Genomic DNA, 17,221 nt, shown 5'->3' with positions numbered 1-17,221 from the left:
AAGCACAAGGAGCCTCAGTGTCCCGTTTCACAGCTGGAGAGGCCAGGAAGGGGAGGGACCTGTCACGGCCACGCCCAGAGTGTGGCAGAGCTGGGCAGAACCCAGGCCTCTGACCTCCTGGTCTAGGATTCTTACCTCCAAGTCACAGAGAGAAGAAGGGGAGACTTGGGGTACCGGAAAGGAGGCAGAGTAGGAATCCAAGGCTGAGCCAGTCCCTGGGGCACTGGGAAAGGGGGGGCCCCTCCCTCCTGCCCCTTACACTCATCTGTCTGGACCTTTTTTCCTGACCTTTGCCCCCTGAGAAGGGGCCAGCAGGCTCCAGGTGCGGTCGGGACAGTGCAGGGAGTAGAGCTCAGGGGATGGGGCCGCCAGCTCCACGTGGAAGCGGAAGCCCCCAAACACGTAGAGGGAGTCAGTGGCCTCGTGATACACAGCGGAATGACCATATAGACCTGGGGGTGGAGGATGAGTGAGCACAGAGGCTGGGGGAAGGGCTGGTGATCAGGAACGCTCCCCATCGTCCTGGGCTCCCCTCTCATGACCACAACGCCACCCTACCAGGCCCTGATGCCAGAGACCTGGAAGCCTTTCTCAACCCCTCCTTCTCCCTGCGGTTCTAAAGGACAACCATTGAAGAGACTCTGGGAAAGAGAAGAGAGGGAGACAGGGTGACCAGAATGACCTTGCGGATGGTGATCAAAGAATGTAGAAGGAGAGAGAGAGAAAGGGAAATACCTGAGGGGCACTGATCTAGGACCTGGAGGAGGGAAACAGTGACCCACTGCTACTGGGCAGGAGGTAGGCAGCTTCTCATGAAGTCTGGGAGGGGTATATAAACTGAACTTCTCAAAGGGCAGCATCCTGAGAATGTGGGTGGGTGATGGGGGTAGACAGGGAGACAACAGGTAGGGGGGGCAGTGACCACAGCCTACAGGAGTGGACAGAGAGGATGGCTGGGAGTCAAAAGCGTAGCGCCCCCTCCCCGCCACGCCCCGTCCCCAGGCCCACCTGTGGGAGGTGTCCCGCTCTGGGCTCCGGACACCCAGGTGCCGGTTGCCAGCTGGTACTCAAGCAGCTGCTGGTTGAAGCCATTTTCAGGGGAGTAACCACCCACCAGGAGCAGAGACAGGCCTCGGCGGGCAGTAAGGGTGTGACCAGCAACTGCTGGCAGCTCCACGGTCTGCGGGGCCTTGGGGATGAAGGGTGGAGGTCACGGGGGTGGGGGGGCAGAGGTCAGGGGTCATTTTGTGGGTAGAAGCAAGGCTCAGAGCTCCCCGAACTCCCCTTGAACCACTAAGGAGGTTGTGAGCTGCCTGGGGCGGGTCAGACCCCAGGCCTCCCCGCCAGCCGTGGTCCCGGCAGGTGAGCAGCAGACCTCTTGCTGTCTCTGCCTGCTCAGTGTCACTTCTTCAGGTAGGAGTAGCCTGGGGACCCTTTGCGAAGCCCTCGCTCCTCTGCTCTCTGGCTGCATGGGGCTGACTGTACCGGCTCCACAGTGGGCTGTGCCCCAGCCTGGAGACCGGAGCCTCACGTCCCCTTGGCTAGGGATTGACTCAGGAATTAAATGTGACCCAGAATGGCCAATGAAATTCAACTCGGGGACTTGTGCTGGAGCCCTGGGAGGAATCCTCTTCCTCTGGGGGCAAAGCTGGCGGGAGCTGCTCTGGTCATCTTTGCTAGAGCCTGGTTGCGGGGACTAGGGGAGGGGAGAGATGCTCACCTTCTCCTGCCGCCACTGCAGGGTGGTGAGGTTGAGGACCCAGAAATCCCGGGCGACGCCCCCAGCCGTGAGCCCCCCCAACAGGTACATGGCACCACGGCCAGCAGGCACATAGGCAGCTGCATGGAAGGAGCGGGGTGAGGGGCCTGGGCCCCCATCCTCAGCTCCTGCCAACATCTGTGTCCACCGCCTTTCGCTCACTGAGTACCTGGGGCCAAGATGCAAAAAAGCAGCCTCACTATACAGTCATACCAGCATGCCCTTGGGTGACCCCCCTACACACTGGTATCCCAGCAACCCCTGGGATCACCCCCCCACTTGGCAGGTATCCCAAAACCCCTAAGGTGACCCTCCTATGACAATCACCTTCCCATCCCCTGGGGTAGCACCACCCAAGTAAGTATCCCAGTCCCTGAGGTCAGCCTCCTGCGACAAGTGTCCCAGCATCCTTTGGGGTATCCCTCACCTGTAGACGTTTTCCTGCACGCCCCCCACAGGGACTCTTGTGTCAGAGACATCTCAGTGTCCCCTGAGGTAACCTTTTCTCATTCAGGTATCCTACCTCCCAAGGGCAGTCCTCACCTGTACAGGTTTCCCAGCAGCCCCTGGGGCAGACCCAGGCCCCCAAACATCCACAAGGTGGCCTCAGGTCCCTCCACCATAGTGTGCCCCAGGCGGTGCAGGAAGCGGCTAGCTGTGTCCTGTGGGTGGGATGCAGACATGAGGAGGGCTCAGGTAAGGCCATTACAGACTGTCAGGCTGGGTCTAGGGTCTAGCGGGTAGTCTCGGGAGTAGAATGGGGAGAACGATCCAGGAAGCGGGCTGCATGGCGCCTCCCCGCCAAGGGGCATCCACAACTCACGGCTGAGAGGCGGCTGTCCATGAGGGTCTCCCAGACCAGCTGCCCACCGTCCAGTTTTGTGGCACAGTCAGGGCCCCCGAAGCCCTCAGCACAGATGCACACGCCCAGGCTCTGGGGAACAGCAGAAGGAAGCTCGGGAGGAGCCCTGATTACCCCCACCCGGCTCCCTGTCCCGCCCAGCTTGCCCTCTTCCACCTGTACCTGGTTACAGGTCCCTGCCCCGTTGTGGGCATTACAGTTCTCAGGACACAGAGCCATGCGGCAGTGTGGGCCTGCCCAGCCCTGGGGACATCGGCAGAGTCCAGCATCTGCGGCCCCGTCCTGGGGCACACACTCCTGGGGGACAGGGCAACTCCCGGGGCCCCCTGAGCCACAGCGGGCAGAGCCCACGGAGGCATTGAAGCCCCAGGACGAGGAGCCGTTGGCCTCCCAGTGCAGCACCAGCAGCCCTGTTGGAGAGAGTCCAGAGGCTTGTCACAAGGCCTCAGTAAAGTGATATTTAGAAAGAGGGGAGGGGGTGGGGCTTCCCCGGTGGCACAGTGGTTAAGGATCCACCTGCCAATGCAGGGAACACGGGTTCGAGCCCTGGTCCGGGAAGGTCCCACATGCCACGGAGCAAACAACCCCATGCGCCGCAACTACTGAGCCTGTGCTCTAGAACCCACGCGCCGCAACTACGGAGCCCGCGTGCCACAACTACTGAAGCCCACGCACCTAGAGCCCGGGCTCCGCAACAAGGGAAGCCACCGCAGTGATAAGCCTGCACACCGCAACGTGCCACAACTACTGAAGCCCCCGCCGGCCGCAACTAGGGAAAGCCCGTGTGCAGCAACAAAGACCCAACGCAGACAAAAATAAATAAAAATAAAAATAAATAAATTTATTTAAAAAAAAAAAAAGAGAGGGGTGGCCTGCAGGCCCTCTGACCTCATCACCTCCCACTTTCCCGGCCCTCTTCGCTGCAGCACCACCGACCCGCTTCCTGTTCTCAGAGCCTCTGGGCATCTGCTGTTCCTCCACCTGAACTAGTTGCCCCTTGCCCACACCGTGAAATCTCCCTTCTGCAAAGACTCCCTCCCCAACTCCCCAGACAAGCCAGCTCCCCACTCCTTTCCAGTTCCTCCTGTCCCTTTACCACAAGTGTCACTATTCTGACTACAATTTGTTCCCTGCTCTTTGTCACTCCCCACCTCTGCTGTGAGTCTGTGAAGGCAGTGCCTGTGTCCCTTATTCACTGCTACATGCCCAGAATTTAGCTCAGGCCCAGCTTACTGCAGGTAAACATTTGCTGAGTGAAATGAAATCGAGGACCCCTCAGCTCTAGTTGCTCACTGTGAAGGGTCTGGGCTTGTGTGCAGTCGCCATCAGGCCAACTACAACTCTGCCCTCTCTCTCACAGCCTTGGAGCCACTCTGATTTACAAAATGAAGAGAAGCATTTCCAAACCTAGGCCCTTTAACTGCCACGGGTAACAAATCATTTCTAGTGCACCCCCATCAGCTAAGCACAGCTGACATAATGGGGCCTGGTAATTCTTGGTTGTGGGGGCTATAGCCTGTGCACTGCAGGATGCAGAGTAGCATCTCTGGCCTCCACCCACGAGATGCCAGTAGCAGCCACGATCACGACAATCAGAATGTCTTCAGACATAGCCAAATGACCCAAGGGGCAAAGTCACTCCTGGCTGAGAACCAGCTGGCTGAAGAGATAGATGCTCAGGGGCCCTCGCACCAGCTACGTTCTGTGTGTCCCCAAAACATGGGACCTTCTTTCCGGAGACACAACCCAGCCAGTACAATCCTCTCTATTTGCCTCTCAGCTGAAGAAACTGAGACCCAGAGGTGGCAAGGGGCTGCCAGCAAGTCTCCCAGCAAGTCAGCTGGCAGAGTCAGGCTGGGTTTTGAGCCCACCTCAGGGAGCAAGGTACAGGGACAAAGGACAGCCCAGGGCAGAGATCCCACTTCCCCCAGTCCCCATACCAGACAGGGCCTGCACAGTGAGGGGCCTGTCCCGCCGCTGGCCGCAGAAGGCAGCAATGAGGCTACGGTCCGACTGGACGACACCAGTGTCCAGGAAGCGTGGGAATCCATCAAAGGCCAGGACATAGCTCAGCTGGAGAGGTGTAGAGTAGGATCAGGGGATGATGAGGATGAGAAAGAGGAATGCTTGGGGTCTGGGAGGAGGTGCAGCTCAAGAAGAGAGGGCAATCTGAGACTGGGGAAAAGCCTGCTTGAACCACCTGGGCAGACTGTCAAACTGTGGCATGGAGGCCACCATTCCCACTCCTGTGTTCATAACAGACATGGATAATCAATCAGGCACTCTTGCATGGAGCCTCTTTCTCAACACAAAGATCCTGGCAGCCACTACCAATCGATCAGAGTTGGCACACAAGGTACCAATATTTACCATACCTGGACTGGGGAATGGGAAACTGGAGTCCAGGAAACAGGAGGCAATCTGGGAAATGGGAGGGTCTGTGGGCTTAGGAGCAAATGGGTAGGGGTCTGAGGAACAGATCTGGGAGTCTGATGGATGAAAAAACACGGACAAGGGGGCCAGCGTCCGTCTGAAGACTCAGACTGGGCTGGGGAGACGTGGGCGTGTAATCAGTGCCCTTGGTGCTCACCGTGCAGGGGGTGCTGCTGTCGGGGGAGAAGGTGAGGGTAAGTGGGGGACAGAGGGTCCCAGGGGCACAGGGCTGTAGCACCTCGGTGGCTGAGACAACCCACACACAATAGGACAGGCCTGGCCCAGCTCTCGCTGCCCCACCACCTGGAGGCAGTAGCCCCCCAACCCGGCGTGAGCCCAGTGCCACGGAGGACACGTTGGTGAGGAGGGCACGACCCCCACACTCCCGGAAGCAGGAGCCACCAGCCCTGGGGAGACGGAGGAGAGCCAGTGTCAGACCAGTCCCGCCCCATCCCACCATGTCCCTAACCCCGCCCCGCCCCGCCTGGGTGGCCCCTGGCTCACCGGGGGTCCCCATAGTAGCCAGGAGAGCAGAGCTGGCAGTGGGTGCCCTCAGTGTGGTCCTGGCAGAAGCAGAGCCCGCTGAGGTTGTCACAGTGGCCTCGGCGTGGGTCCCCATGCCCGTTGCACTGGCAGGGCCGGCAGCCGCCTGAGCCTGTGGCGTTACCAAAGCTGCCCGGCCGGCACCGTTCGCAGTGTTCCCCCCACGTCCAGTCTGTGGAGGCCCCAGAAGCCAGGATGCAGAGTCAGGGGCAAGAGCGAGAAGGAGCCTGACCCTCCCCAACCCCGCCTGGCTCAAAGGAGGGTAACTGGAACCCCGACTGGGGAGCAACTGCAAATCCCAAGAGGGAGTACTGAGGCCCGCCAGAGGGGTGGGTGGCACTGAAACCTGTCTGGGGTGAGGAGCAGGCAATGGGACAGAGGGACTCAGAGCTGGGTGAGGGGACGCAGAACCCCACACAGACAAAAGAAAAGAGAAGCCCCGAGGAGGCTCCCTTGAGGCAGTCCCGAGGAGCTCAGGATGAGGGCTGCTCACCCTGGCACTCATCGCAGAAGCCAGGCCCCCGCTTGTGGCAGTGGCTGTGGAAGTTGCAGCCACAGTCCCGGGAACAGCGGGGGGCGGGGGGTCCTGGGGCAGGCGTGGGAGGGGGCAGGTCCGATGTCCAGCCCAGGTCACACACGCAGGTGAAGTCTGGGGGGCCACTGCACACGCCATGGCCACAGTCCTCCAGGCACCTGAGGGGGCGTGGCAGGGGTGGGGGAAGGACTGGGTAGGCCTGGAGCCCCCAAGGCATTCCCCCCTCACCCCATTCCACCCCATTATCTCCATGGTAACACCATCATAAGCTACTGCCTGTTCCACAGATCCTGGACTCCATGGGTGGCCGTGTCTCCAAGGCAACCCCATCACATGTAGTAACTCCTGTCTCTATAGTAACCAAATATCACCACTGGTGATCTGTTCCCTGTGAAAACCCCTTTCAACTTGATCCTCCTCCATTTCTATGGCAACGCTGAAGCCTGTGGCCTGCAGTCCATGGGCGACCTGTCTCCACAGTTAACTAGTGTTACGTTGAGGACCCTATCACTCTAATGAGGGCCTGCTCTGCAAGGTAAAAACCCAAGGCTCACTGGAGAGGCTGGCGCCATGGGAGGCAGCCCAGCACTGTGATCACTTCCTCCCAACATCTCCGCATGCACCAGCCCTGGGGCGACATCTCCATGGAAACCCATGCCCTACTCACGTGCGGTTGCAGTATGTGATGCCATCACCCTGGTAGCCCCTCTGGCAGTGACACTCATAGCTGAGGGGTGTGTTCAGGCAGGTCGCCCGCAGGTGGCACCGCGCCAGGCCCAAGCGACACTCATCCACATCCGGACAGCGGGCATACGCCCAGCGGGCAGGGAGGGCCACAGACAGCCCCAGGCCCTCCCCGACCCACAGGGAGCAGTTACCCCCACCCAGAGGCCCGGAGAAGTCCCCCTGGAGGCAACTGGGGAGGGGGGCAAGGTTGAAGAAGGTGGTTGGGTTGGGGCGGGGACAGGGTCTTTACAGATGAATGGATAAAGAAGATGTGGTGTAATGGAATACTACTCAGACATAAAAAAGAACAAAATATTGCCATTTACAGCAACATGGATGGAACTAGAGATTATCATACTAAGTGAAGTAAGTCAGAAAGTGAAATACAAATACCACATGATATCACTTATATGTGGAATCTTAAATTTGACACAAATGAACGTTTATGGAGCAGAAACAGACTCACAGACACAGAGAACAGACTTGTGGCTGGCAAGGGGGGGGGGGGGGGGAGGGGGATGATAAAGAAACGAGACAGAGACAGGAAAACAGCAACAGGGAGAGGGGAGATCAATCAGAGAGAGAGAAAGAAATATGAATACGGAGAAAGACAGAAAGAGGAATGGAAGAGAGGCAGAGAAAAACCCAGAGAAGCCAGACAAAAACGGATTTTTAAAAGACAGGAGAGAGAGAGGGATAGAGTGAAAGGGAGACAGAAGAGAAACAGAAACAGACAAGAAGAAAGAAAACAGAAGGAAAGATGAGAGAAAACAAGTCACAGAGACAGGGCAAGAGTTGGCCAGGAGAAAAGAGAGAGAGAAACAGAGAAGGAGAAGAGGGGGGAGAAAAACAGAGGTGACGGTAAGAAAAAGGCAAAGGGGCAGAGAAACAAAGGGGCCGTTAGAACCAGGGTGGGCGGAGAGCCTCCACCCGGCCCCACCCCCCAGGCCCCCGCCCTGCCTCACCGTCCCAGCGTGGGGTTGTCCTCATTGCCACACCAGCCACACTCGTGGCTCTGCAGACACTCGTGGCAGGTCAGGAAGCGGTCACAGCTCCGGCACCGCGGCTCTGAGTGCACGCTGCAGGGTGATGGGTGTGGGGCTGTCAGAGCCACCCCCTACCCTGGTCTCCGCCCTCCCCTCCTGGAACCCTGCCACCCGGACCGCACCTGTCATCCCAGCCTCGGCAGCCCCCGTGCGGGTACCGGGCCAGGTAGGCGGCGAACATGAAGCAGGTGTGGGTGGACTGGCACCAGGCACACTGGCTCGAGTTGGCCAGGCAGTCGTCACAGGTCAGGCGCCTGGGGGCGGGGAGCAGGGACAGGGTCACGCCACAGCCTGGCCCCCACACACCCTCACACACCCTCTCCCTGGGCCCAGCTGGGCTCACTGGCTGCAGAGTGGGGGACACTCTTGCAGGCTCTTCAGGGCACCCCGACCCCGGCCCCGCCGGCTGCACGCTGCGTCCCCCTTGCGGCTGGTGCTCTGATGCCACTCGCAGAAGGGGTCCTGGGAGGTTGGAGGAATAAGAGCCCAGCTTAGCCTTCCCCCTGGGGCTCCCAGCGCCAGTCTCCCAGCACCAGTTCAACAGGCAGCTGCCTCCCTTGCCTGCCAGGGCCCACAGACCCCTGTTCCAAGCCCAGCTCCTTCCTACAGCCACTGACATCCATGGGTTCTGCCTGACCAGCACCCACTCCCTTTTTGGGCAGTAGCACCACTTTATGTGGTCCAGGTGGCGCTGATTCAATCCCTGGGGTCCAGAGGTGGGCAGCGGGACACTCTCCTTCCTCCCAGCCTCATTGATTGGTCCACGAGCTGGCACAAGCCCCAGCTAGAGCAAAGGAAAGGCACTTCTGAGACTTCTGTTGGACTGAGGGGTGAGAGTGAGGTGGCGACAGAAAAGTGCTCTCCTTCCCCTTGGGGCTCCAGTGGCTGGGTGGGGGGATAAAAGTCTGGAGCCCCTGAGGCTCCCTTGCCACTCCCAAGGAATGAACCTCCAGGGAAAACGAGAACGTGGAATGGAGGGAGGTGAAGAGCTGACTACACGGTCTGAACCTCTGGCGCGAGCAGGCCTAAAGACCTGCTCCTGGACTCTGCTGTCTGCGGGGATAAATGCCCCTCTGGTGCAGAGGTGCTGAGCTGGGTTTTCTGACCCCTGCAGCACGCAGAGTCATGCCTGCCGGGAGCCGACTCTCCAGCCCCTCTCCACAGCTCACAAACGAAAAGGGCCCCGACTGCCTGCCCCACCGCCGCCCACAGGGCCCCTCGGCTGCCCGTGCCAGCTCTGGGGGGCCCACCCCCTTGCTCAGTCGCCTGCTTTGGCTGACTCTGTGCCGAGCCCTCCCCGCTGTGGCCTGGTGGGCACCTGGGTGCAGGCGTGGCAGTCTCGATGCTCCTCACAGAGTGGGCAGAGGGCAGGCACCAGCACCAGCAGGGAGCCGTCGGCCCCGCGGTCCCCGCAGTGGGCCCCGCTCTGGCGCAGGTGGCAGGTCGCGCTGGCCAGGCACCAGCCGCAGCCCTGGTCTGCCAAGCAGCCCAGGCAGGAGGGGTAGGAGGCGCAGGCCGACGAGCGGTAGGGCTCCAGGAAGAAGAAGGAGATCTCCTGGGGGCGGGGGTCACATGAGGGGCGGGGCTCCACGCTCCAAGTCAAGGTTTGGGATAGGGATTAGAGTTTGGAGCTGAAGACTTAAGCGTCTGGAGACAAGGTTGAGAACTCGGGCCCACAGAAAGTCAGGATTTAGGACATCAGCAGACAAAAGGGGATCAGGGTTTGAGAAAATCCAGAGATGAGAGGTCAAAGTATGGAGGGCAGAGGTCAGGGGCAGCAAGATGAGGGCAGGAGTCAGAGACGCGGGCAGGGGTCAGAATACGAGATCAGGTCAGACTCTGGGGGTCAGATGTTGGGGTCCAGGCGGGGGTTCAAGGGGAGGCCCAGAGTTCAAGAGTCAAGGAGTAAGAGGTCAGGGTCAAGGGAGTTAGTTTGTGGTCCAGGGCATCTGAGGCCAGGGGCTGGGGCAGGGTCAGAGCCGGCGACCTGGGTACTCACGCTGCCACCTGGCACGCCAGTCCGGTCCCACAGCAGGGTGAGCTCGCTGTGTCCAGGGCCCGCTGAGCCGTTGAGCTGGCCCTGGATCTCTACCGCGTACTTGTGGCCCCGGCCAGGCAGCGGGAAGAGGCGAGCGGACCCTGGACGCTGCAGGCGCCTCGTCTCCTTCTCCTGCTGAGCCACCCAGCGCCCTACCTCCTCCTGAAGTAGGGGTGAGGGGCAGACAGGGGCCTCAGACCTTTCCACCCACACTGACCCCCTGAAACCTCCAAGAGCCCCAAACCCACCTAGCGCCCACCCCTCCTCTTCCCAGGAGGGCCTCAGAGTTTCTTAGACCCCCAAAACCTCCAAGTGCCCCTAAACCTCCCAGCAACCCACGTCCTCCTCAGGGGAGTCTGACTTGGTAACTCAGACCTTCCCCTTTCTTCAAAATCCCCCCCCCCGCCACCCAGTTCTGTTCACAACTGAAAACCCCAGGGCCCTCCCGCCACTAAGGATAGATCCCACGCCTCTGATTTCTCCCCATTCCTCCTCCCCACCACACCTCCAAGCCCCCATATTTACCATAAACAGCCCCCTGCATGTCCCAGGCACCCTCACCATGTTTTCTGTGTCAGGGCCACGGGCCATCCGGGCCAGTACGTGCAGGCGCTGGGCCCGGGCCCACACGGCCACGTCCTCAGCCCCTGGCCCTCCAGGCCCTCCTGGCAGCAGTGGGTGGATGAAGCCACGGTAGACCAATGACACGTCGGTCTCTGAGCTAGGTGTCAGGGTGATGGTCGTACTGCGGACAATCAAGACCTGTGCCAGCCAAGGAGGGAGGCGTGCATGAGGACCTCTCTGCATCGCCCCATGGTCCTCACACCTCTCCAGCCACATCAGAGCTAGAAAAGACCAGGCAACCCAATCTCCTTCCCTAGTTTACTAAGTGGGAGACTGAGGCCAGAAGCAGGGGGGATAGCTCGCCCACGGTTACTCTGGGAGAAGAGTTGGGACTCCGACTCAGGCAGCAGACAACAGGGTCCCAGCCCCTGCTCGTCTCCACCTCCCATTAAACTCCAAGACCCTGGACCTTTCAGCATCTTCTTCCTCAACACCCCATCTTTCCACCTAAGCCCCTAAGAGTCCAGATCCCTTAACTAGGGGGTTTGGAGACCTTCCAGGTTAGTAAACACATTCATGTGCCAGGAGGGTGTCACACCCCAACTCCACAGGGACAGAAGCTCAGGCCCCTTCTGGACCTCTTCCTATGTACCATGTTCTTTGTTATATGATGAACCAGTATATATGTTTAAAAAAAAAAAAAAGAGTCCAGATCCAAACCCAACGTTTGAAGCGACGCACATACTACGTGATTTACTGCTAGTATGTGTTCTTGTAATTGTAAAAGAGTGGAACAACCCAAGTGTTCATCGTGGGAGACTGTTTAAATAAACTGTAACACTACGGCATCAGAATGTAAATGGAACATTATGAAGCTGTTAAAAAAAAAAAAAGAGGGTGTTTCCTAAGTTCTGTTATGGGAAGCTTGCAGGGATACATTAAGAAAAAAAAGGAGAATGAGGAAACAACACCACCACCAAAAAGACAAAAAAGAAAGAAAAAAGAAAAAAATGGAAGTGGTAGTACAGTGTAGATAATATATTACTTTTGGTGCAAGAAAGAAAAATAATTAAATGTCACATTTACTTGTATTTGAATAGGTAAACGGCAGAAGGATATATAAGAAATCCAAATAGATCTTCTGGGGAGAGTTAGGGTGGTCTTGAGTTACGGGCATGCTGAGGCCAGCTTCCCACACTGAGGGGTGAGGACTGGGTAGATGGAAGAGACTTTTCACTCAACAACTTTTTACACTGTTGTGGGTTTTTTTTGTGTTGTTGTTTTTGTTTTTAACTATCTAGGATTCATTTATTCTATTTTATTTTATTTTTTTAGCCACACTGCACGGCATGTGGGATCTTAGCTCCCCAACCAGGGGTCGAACCCCTTGTCCCCTGAATTGGAAGCTCAGAGTCTTAGCCACTGGATGCCAGGGAAGTCCCCATTGTTATGGGGTTTTTTTGTGTGTGTGTGTGGTACGCAGGCCTCTCACTGTTGTGGCCTCTACCATTGCGGAGCACAGGCTCCGGACGCGCAGGCTCAGCGGCCATGGCTCACGGGCCCAGCTGCTCCGCGGCATGTGGGATCTTCCCAGACCGGAGCACGAACCCGTGTCGCCTGCATCGGCAGGCGGACTCTCAGCCACTGCGCCACCAGGGAAGCCCTATTATGGTTTTTGAACCATGTGACTATAATACCTATTTTTAAAATTAATAAGGAACCACTGTGGAAAACACTTTGATGATTCCTCAATAAGTTAACCATAGGATTACCCCAGCAATTCCACTCATACTGAAAATAGGTTTTCATCGCAATATTTGCAAATATCAATTCATTACGTTGTACACTTAAAACTAATAAAAGGTTGTTTGTCAATTATACCTCAATTTAAAAAAAAAAAAAGAGGGACTTCCCTGGTGGTCCAGTGGTTAAGAATCCGTCTTGCAATGCAGGGGACACCAGTTCAATCCCTGGCTGGGGAGCTAAGATCCCACATGCCTCAGGGCAACTAATCCCGTGTGCCACAACTAGAGAGCCCTCATGCCACGTGCCGTGGGCTATAGAGCCCATGTGCTATGGAGCCTGTACGCCATAACTAGAGAGAAGCCCGCACACCGCAACAAAAAGCCCCCGCGCCACTACGAAAGATTCCACGTGCCACAACTAAGACCCAACAGAGCCAATAAATATAAATAAAATATTTTTTTTAAAAGGAAAAACTTGCCAACAGGTGTAAACAACCCAAATGTTATCAGCTGATGAATGGACATGGCACGGCCATACAATGGAATGTTGTTCAGCCCTAAAAAGGAACGAAGTTCTGGGACTTCCCTGGTGGTCCAGTAGCTAAGACTCTGTGCTCCCAATGGAGGGAGCCCGGGTTCGACTCCTGGTTAGGGAACTAGATCCCACAGGTCGCAACTAAGAGTTTGCATGCTGCAACTAAAGATCCCTCATGCTGCAACTAAAGATCCTATGTGCCACAACTAAGACCTGACACAGTTAAATAAATAAAATTTTTTAAAAAAATGAACAAAGTTCTGACACATGCCACAACACAGATGAGCCTTGAAAACATTATGCTGAGTGAATGGAGTCACACACAAAAGGCCACGTATTATATGATTGCATTTATGTGACCTATCCAGAGTTAACAAATCCAGATACAGAAAAAGAAAAAGGTTAGTGGTTGCCAGGGGCGAGGGGGAGAAGGGAGTGGAGAGTGATTACTTAATGGATCTGGGTTCTCCTTTTGGGGTTATAAAAATGTTCTTTCACTTCCCTCCATTCTCAGCAAAAGATGGTTTTATCAGCACCTTTTTCCAGCAAGGGAAATCCTTAATCACACAAGCCATGTTTATTATTGAGAACTGACTTTTCTACTCATGGCAATTTGAAGAAATAAAAGACCTCAGCGCTACATAATGTTTAAGGAGAGCCAAGAAGAAATCTGGGGACTTCCCTGGCGGTCCAGTGGTTAAGACTCTGTGCCTCCAAAGCAGAGGGCACAGGTTCAATCCCTGGTCGGGGAACTAAGATCTCATATGCCATGAGGCAAAAAAAAAAAAAAAAAAAAATGTCCTGGTGGGGGGCACATCCCCAGTGGTCTGGTGAGTAAGACTCCGTGGTCCCAGTGCAGGGGGGCCAGGGTTCAATCCCTGGTCAGGGAACTAGATCCCACATGAATGCCGCAACTAAGAGTTCACATTCCGCAACTAAAAACAAAAAAACAGGGCTCCCCTGGTGGTGCAGTGGTTAAGAATCCGCCTGCCAATGCAGGGGACATGGGTTCAAGCCCTGGTTCAGGAAGGTCCCACATGCCGCAGAGCAAATAAGCCCGTGCACCACAACTACTGAGCCTGTGCTCTAGAGCCCGTGAGCCACAACTACTGAGCCTGCGTGCCACAACTACTGAAGCCTGCGCGCCTAGAGCCCATGCTCCGCAACAACAGAAGCCGCCGCAGTGAGAAGCCTGAGCACCGCAACAAAGAGTAGCCCCGCTCGCCTCAACTACAGAAAGCCCACGTGCAGCAACAAAGACCCAACGCAGCCAAAAAATTTTTAAAAAATAAAAATAAAATAAATAAATGTAAAACAAAACAAAACAAAACAAAACATGCCTCAACGAAGATCCCGTGGGTCGCAATTAAGACCCAGAGCAGCTTAAGGAAAAAAAAAAAAAAAAAGTTCTGGGGACTTCCCTGGTGGTCCAGTGGTTAGGGCTCCCCGCTTCCACCACAGGGGCGCGGGTTCCATCCCTGGTTGGGGAACTAGGATCCTGAATGCTGCACGGTGCAGCCAAAAAAAAAAAAAAAAAAGTTCTGGGGACTTCCCTGGTGGTCCAGTGGTTAGGGCTCCCCGCTTCCACCACAGGGGCGCGGGTTCCATCCCTGGTTGGGGAACTAGGATCCTGAATGCTGCACGGTGCAGCCAAAAAAAAAAAAAAAAAAGTTCTGGGGACTTCCCTGGTGGTCCAGTGGTTAGGGCTCCCCGCTTCCACCACAGGGGCGCGGGTTCCATCCCTGGTTGGGGAACTAGGATCCTGAATGCTGCACGGTGCAGCCAAAAAAAAAAAAAAAAAAGTTCTGGGGACTTCCCTGGTGGTCCAGTGGTTAGGGCTCCCCGCTTCCACCACAGGGGCGCGGGTTCCATCCCTGGTTGGGGAACTAGGATCCTGAATGCTGCACGGTGCAGCCAAAAAAAAAAAAAAAAAAGTTCTGGGGACTTCCCTGGTGGTCCAGTGGTTAGGGCTCCCCGCTTCCACCACAGGGGCGCGGGTTCCATCCCTGGTTGGGGAACTAGGATCCTGAATGCTGCACGGTGCAGCCAAAAAAAAAAAAAAAAAAGTTCTGGGGACTTCCCTGGTGGTCCAGTGGTTAGGGCTCCCCGCTTCCACCACAGGGGCGCGGGTTCCATCCCTGGTTGGGGAACTAGGATCCTGAATGCTGCACGGTGCAGCCAAAAAAAAAAAAAAAAAAGTTCTGGGGACTTCCCTGGTGGTCCAGTGGTTAGGGCTCCCCGCTTCCACCACAGGGGCGCGGGTTCCATCCCTGGTTGGGGAACTAGGATCCTGAATGCTGCACGGTGCAGCCAAAAAAAAAAAAAAAAAAGTTCTGGGGACTTCCCTGGTGGTCCAGTGGTTAGGGCTCCCCGCTTCCACCACAGGGGCGCGGGTTCCATCCCTGGTTGGGGAACTAGGATCCTGAATGCTGCACGGTGCAGCCAAAAAAAAAAAAAAAAAAGTTCTGGGGACTTCCCTGGTGGTCCAGTGGTTAGGGCTCCCCGCTTCCACCACAGGGGCGCGGGTTCCATCCCTGGTTGGGGAACTAGGATCCTGAATGCTGCACGGTGCAGCCAAAAAAAAAAAAAAAAAAGTTCTGGGGACTTCCCTGGTGGTCCAGTGGTTAGGGCTCCCCGCTTCCACCACAGGGGCGCGGGTTCCATCCCTGGTTGGGGAACTAGGATCCTGAATGCTGCACGGTGCAGCCAAAAAAAAAAAAAAAAAAGTTCTGGGGACTTCCCTGGTGGTCCAGTGGTTAGGGCTCCCCGCTTCCACCACAGGGGCGCGGGTTCCATCCCTGGTTGGGGAACTAGGATCCTGAATGCTGCACGGTGCAGCCAAAAAAAAAAAAAAAAAAGTTTTTGAACTAGAGAGTGGTGATAGTTGCACAGTATTGTGAAGGTGATAAATGTCACTAATGGTAAGTTTTATGTTATGTGCATTTCACCACAGTTAAAACTTTTCTTAGGCCAATAAGGAAAATCAGACCCTTGCATGTAAAGACTTAAGGGGTAAACACAAGAGTGATAAAGATCCATTTGAAAAATGAAAACTCTAAGAGCAAGCCCTTCAACACTCCACACTGGGCCCCATTCCCCTGGCTCCCCACCTTGTCAGGCTGGGAGGCATTGGGCGGCTGTTGGAAGGTGAGCAGGTGCAGGCCAGGCAGGAAGCTCTGGGTGACACAGGCCTCCAGGGAGGTAACGAAGACAGGTACGGGCCCCCACCAGCCCACGGTGCCTGAGATCTGCTCCCCTCGGCAGCGGGCCTGCTCTGTGAGGACAGGAGGGTCGGGAGATGGGGGTTGGTGTGGGGTGCTATGCTGCCCCCTCCCACACTGCCACTGGACACTCACCAGGCCGAGGGAGGCAGCTCTCGTTGTGTACGCACCAGCCCAGGGCGCCGGGCCCCCGGGGAGGAGCGGCGGTGCTGCTGAACGCCAGACAGGCCTGGCAGTCACCCAGGAGGCGGCCCAGGCCCAGGCAGCTGGCAGCCGGACACTGCAGAGAGGGGAAAGACGGGTGTCACTATCCACTGGGGCTTAAGGGACCTGGGAAAAGCTGTGGATTCAGGAGGCTTGGGGCGGAAAGGTCAGGGGATTGGAGAAGGGAATTGAAAGCTGGGTTGGAATGAGAAAGATCCAGAGGACAGGGGTGGGGGATCCAGGGACAGAGACGTAAGTTCAAAAGGATCGGGAAGAGGGTCAAAGGTTCAAGGGTCAGTAGTCAGGAATGCTGATCTCAGGTGTGAAAACGAGTCTCCCAAGCGCAGGTCTGGGCAGAAGAAGACACGGAGGACCAGGTCTCCGTGCTAAGGGGCACAGTGCTAGGACAGTCACTCACGGCCCCCGAGGGAGTCCCAGGAGGCGGGGCAGCTTGGCAGGCTCCCTGACACCAACTGCATTCAGGGTCTCGGGAGCAGACGCTGTGGTCCGTGTACATGGAGCAATAGTCCAGGTGGTACTGTAGAGAGATGGGCAGGGACGAGGAGGCGCCTCAGACCTGGGGCCTGCTCCCACGTCCTCGCTCACTTTGATGAGCCCAGGGAACCCCAACTGCTCAGAACCTTGAGGACCCCTGTCCACTTCTTCCCCAGACCCAGGGACCACTGCCCCTCTGCCCTCAGCTCCAGGAACCACCATTCCTCCTCCGCTGGACCTGGGGACTGACCTCCCTCCTCTCACGGCCCTAAGGACCTCCCCTCCTTCTCCCAGGGACGCCCCCAACTTCCTCCCTTAACCATGGGAAACATGCTACCTCCTCCCCAGCCACCCTCTCCCTATCACCCCAGTGCTCACGTCTGGAGCAGGCGCCTGGAACACAAAGGGAGGCACCTTGTAGGCCATCAAGTCCCCACGGGGCCGGCCACTGTACCCCCCTGCCACCAACAGGACGCTGCCACCAAGCACAGCCGCCACATGTGAGTACAGACACC

General features: G+C 56.7%; 1 protein-coding gene across 1 annotated transcript in view; it reads right to left on the bottom strand.

The window, feature by feature from the left end:
* MEGF8 (multiple EGF like domains 8) overlaps window positions 1–17,221 on the bottom strand; it is a 43,977-nt gene that overhangs the window by 14,729 nt on the left and 12,027 nt on the right. The window contains exons 9-29 of the mRNA XM_007458695.1: window positions 17,085–17,215; window positions 16,630–16,749; window positions 16,143–16,287; window positions 15,897–16,060; window positions 10,504–10,704; window positions 9,904–10,104; window positions 9,223–9,459; window positions 8,248–8,366; window positions 8,027–8,158; window positions 7,824–7,937; window positions 6,800–7,048; window positions 6,091–6,290; window positions 5,559–5,769; window positions 5,212–5,461; window positions 4,562–4,694; window positions 2,784–3,031; window positions 2,583–2,693; window positions 2,303–2,421; window positions 1,721–1,928; window positions 1,009–1,189; window positions 289–452 (exon numbers count right to left, since the gene is read on the bottom strand). Of these exons, the coding sequence (XP_007458757.1) occupies window positions 289–452; window positions 1,009–1,189; window positions 1,721–1,928; window positions 2,303–2,421; window positions 2,583–2,693; window positions 2,784–3,031; window positions 4,562–4,694; window positions 5,212–5,461; window positions 5,559–5,769; window positions 6,091–6,290; window positions 6,800–7,048; window positions 7,824–7,937; window positions 8,027–8,158; window positions 8,248–8,366; window positions 9,223–9,459; window positions 9,904–10,104; window positions 10,504–10,704; window positions 15,897–16,060; window positions 16,143–16,287; window positions 16,630–16,749; window positions 17,085–17,215 (3,638 nt within the window). The remainder of the gene's footprint in view (window positions 1–288; window positions 453–1,008; window positions 1,190–1,720; window positions 1,929–2,302; window positions 2,422–2,582; window positions 2,694–2,783; window positions 3,032–4,561; window positions 4,695–5,211; window positions 5,462–5,558; window positions 5,770–6,090; window positions 6,291–6,799; window positions 7,049–7,823; window positions 7,938–8,026; window positions 8,159–8,247; window positions 8,367–9,222; window positions 9,460–9,903; window positions 10,105–10,503; window positions 10,705–15,896; window positions 16,061–16,142; window positions 16,288–16,629; window positions 16,750–17,084; window positions 17,216–17,221) is intronic.

The sequence above is a fragment of the Lipotes vexillifer genome, unplaced genomic scaffold, assembly GCF_000442215.2.
Source record: "Lipotes vexillifer unplaced genomic scaffold, Lipotes_vexillifer_v1.1 scaffold371, whole genome shotgun sequence".
NCBI classification, from domain to species: domain Eukaryota; kingdom Metazoa; phylum Chordata; class Mammalia; order Artiodactyla; family Lipotidae; genus Lipotes; species Lipotes vexillifer.
The sequence above is the reverse complement of the archived record's forward strand: the minus strand, read 5'-3'. Positions and strand labels throughout refer to the sequence as shown.